Source organism: Buceros rhinoceros, unplaced genomic scaffold (genome assembly GCF_000710305.1).
Source record: "Buceros rhinoceros silvestris isolate BGI_N320 unplaced genomic scaffold, ASM71030v1 scaffold28338, whole genome shotgun sequence".
Lineage (NCBI taxonomy): Eukaryota > Metazoa > Chordata > Aves > Bucerotiformes > Bucerotidae > Buceros > Buceros rhinoceros.
In genome coordinates this window covers 3,025-5,691 of record NW_010429029.1, presented here as the reverse complement: position 1 = coordinate 5,691, position 2,667 = coordinate 3,025, and the positions used below count along the sequence as shown (strand labels likewise).

Sequence of the window (2,667 nt, the reverse complement as noted above, 5' to 3'; positions counted from 1 at the left end):
GCCACCAGTATGCTGGCTGTGATGCAGGAGCACAGGCGTGCAGGCCAGCAACAGGACAGGCAGGGCATCTCCTTGCTGTCCCCAAATTTGAGCGGGACTGAGGGGCTGAATGCATTTGTTGGAAGAAGGCAAGTCCCACCAGGCAGTGGCAGAGGCTGTTCTGCAAGCTGGCAGGGTAGCTTGGTAGTGGTGGCGCATGGTCCCAAAGGCTCCCGAAGGCTGTGTGTCTCGTGCTGTGTTATGTTGAGAAAGAGGTAGAGTCAGGTGCTGCGGGGTGCCCCAGAGCGGAGGCTGGGATGGCTCTGATGCTCTGGGGCCGTGGGCTGCGGAGGGATGAGATGCCTGAGCCCTCAAGGCGTTGCTGCCTGCTGGTGCGAAGCATGCTGCGCAGAACAGGGCTTGGACGGGGCTGTTGTCACTGGCTGGAGTGGGATGCAGTTGGTGAGCTGTAAGGGGAGGTTGGGACTAAGGCAGCATGTTGGGGGCACGTGGCTCTGTGGTTGGCTTCAGCGTGCGGAGAGAGGTGTGAAGCAATGCCCACACTGGGGATTAGGTGGTGCGAGACTGTTTCACGTGTTGTGCTGCAGTGTCCACTAGCAGCGGTGCAGGTTGCTGTCCTTGTTGTCCACTCTCACAGCTGGGTGAGCAGCAGGGGTGCAGGAGCAGGGGCATTGGTGCTAGGCTGGTTGTAAGCTGTGTGTCAGGCTGCTTGTTTGACCATGGTGAGGGACCATATGCTAGCCTATGAGACCTGGCTGGACCCTTCCTGTTATCCCAGCGGCAGGATGGGGGAAGCGTGGGGAGGACCGATGTTTTAATCTGAGGATTAGGTCAGGAGTAGCCAGCCTGGGGGAAGCTGGAAGAAGGAAAAGGCAGGATGAGGACAGAGCTGCTGGCCCTGGTGCCAGGTGTGGGGAGCAGCAGAGGCCGGGCTGGGTGCTTGGGCTGTGTTTGGGAGCCAGGATGCAGCAGGGAGGGGAGCATGCTCTGGTAACCATGTACGTGGTGCTACTGTCCTCACTGCTTTGCACCATCTCTGCTCTGGAAAGAAAATAAATTTGTATTTATACTGAGACCCAGATCAGTGCTCTGGCCTCTTCTTTCTATCCATGGACCTCACCTGAGTCAGGGCAGCTCCCAGCACTGTCTCATTCTAGCACTGCTGCAGGGTTGCTAGGACATAAATGTCCCTATGCCCTGTGTCACCCTGGCTGTCCACGCCGTTTGAGGCAGACCAGAAGCTGTGAGCAGAGCTCAGGCTCCTCAAACACAGGTGCGTCCCTCCACCACCACCTTCCTTCATCCTTTTCCAGCAAGTCTGCTCAGGGCCATGTGGCAGCCTGAGGCCTGGGACAGGGGCTGCGTGGGGAGAATCTGTCTTCGTCACCTGGGTACTGCCTTTGTAGGAAACCCTTCAGCCTCAGGAAGGATGTAGGCAGTAGTGGGATGCTGGGTGGGCAGTCCTCTCCCTCTGTGCCTTTTCCCTGGATCTGCATTAGGCATATGCCTGGAGGTGTCCAGGTGCTTCTGCCCCAAGTGCTGTCCGTGTTCCCTGTGTTCCCAGGGCGCAGCTGAGGACTAGCCCAGGGAAAGGCTGGAGGCTCTCAGGCCCTCCCTGCTGCACGGGATGCAGCTCAGCCTTGGCTGGTGGTGAATCCTGCCCAGGACTCATAGGGCTAAACCTGCTCTCACCCCTGCCTGGAAGGCAGCGCTGGGCAAAGGCCTGACGTGGTGCTACTGCCGGGAAGTATGGGGACAGCTCTCACACAGAGAGGCGGGAGCTGAAATGGGGGTGAGATGCAGCCTCTTTAACTTACCCTCTCAAGGGCAGAGCAAAATGCCCCATCCCTGTGCCACAGGCTCCAGGGCAAAGCAGGAAGATGCAGGCTGTGATGTGGTAAAGCCAGTCACGTCCAGGAACAAATCCAGCATGTGGTGCCAGGGAAGATCTTTTATTTCTCAGCCAGCAAAGCTCAGTGGGGCTGAGCTGCAACACGCTGGAGCCAATGAGTCAGGGCAGGGAGGCATCAGGTGCTGCTGCGTGCTGGGCTGGTGGTGCCAGCAGGGTGAGGACAGCATTGTTTACATGTCACTGCAGGTCCAGTCCCCAGCCCTGGGTCTCCCTCTCAGGATACATCAGTTCCACTGCCTGTGCTCTGCCTCCTCCTAAGTGGTCCAGCAGCCTTTTCCCCAACCAGCTCTGCTCAGAGCTGGCCCTGCCCCAGGGTCATAGCCCCGAGCTCTCCGCTCTCACCTCACTGCCCTGGGGGTGCATCAGCCCCTTCCCTGGCTGCTGTGGGGCAAGGGGGTACTTCTGCCCCTCCAACAAGCTCCTCATCTGCCCCCAAGTGCCCAGCCTGGAGCACTGCCCCAGGGGTCAAGTTGTCTGGGGCAATGTTGACTTCCCCAGGCTTTCCTTGGCTGTTGCCTCCTCGTTGCTCCCTGCAGCTCCCCTCTTCTAGTGCCTCTCCAGGTGTTTCATCCTCCAGCTCTGGGGGGCCCTTGGCTGGCCCCAGCCCCTTGCTGGGGGACTGTGGCTCCAGGGCTCTGCCTTGCTCAGCCCCAGCCATGCTCCCTGTGCCAGCTCCCTCTGTCCTGCTGTCTTTCTCCTCCAGCCCTGCCGCCTCTGTCCCTGCTGCCGCCTCTGTCCCTGCTGCCGCCTCTGCT

The 2,667-nt window shown here is 59.8% G+C and overlaps 1 protein-coding gene across 1 annotated transcript in view; it reads right to left on the bottom strand.

Moving 5' to 3' along the window:
• Positions 1-593: 593 nt before the first annotated feature.
• LOC104499054 (aryl-hydrocarbon-interacting protein-like 1) overlaps positions 594-2,667 on the bottom strand; it is a gene marked incomplete at its 5' end in the record, with an annotated part of 4,509 nt that continues 2,435 nt past the window's right edge. The window contains one exon of the mRNA XM_010142510.1: positions 594-637. Coding sequence (XP_010140812.1) covers positions 594-637 — 44 coding nt within the window. The remainder of the gene's footprint in view (positions 638-2,667) is intronic.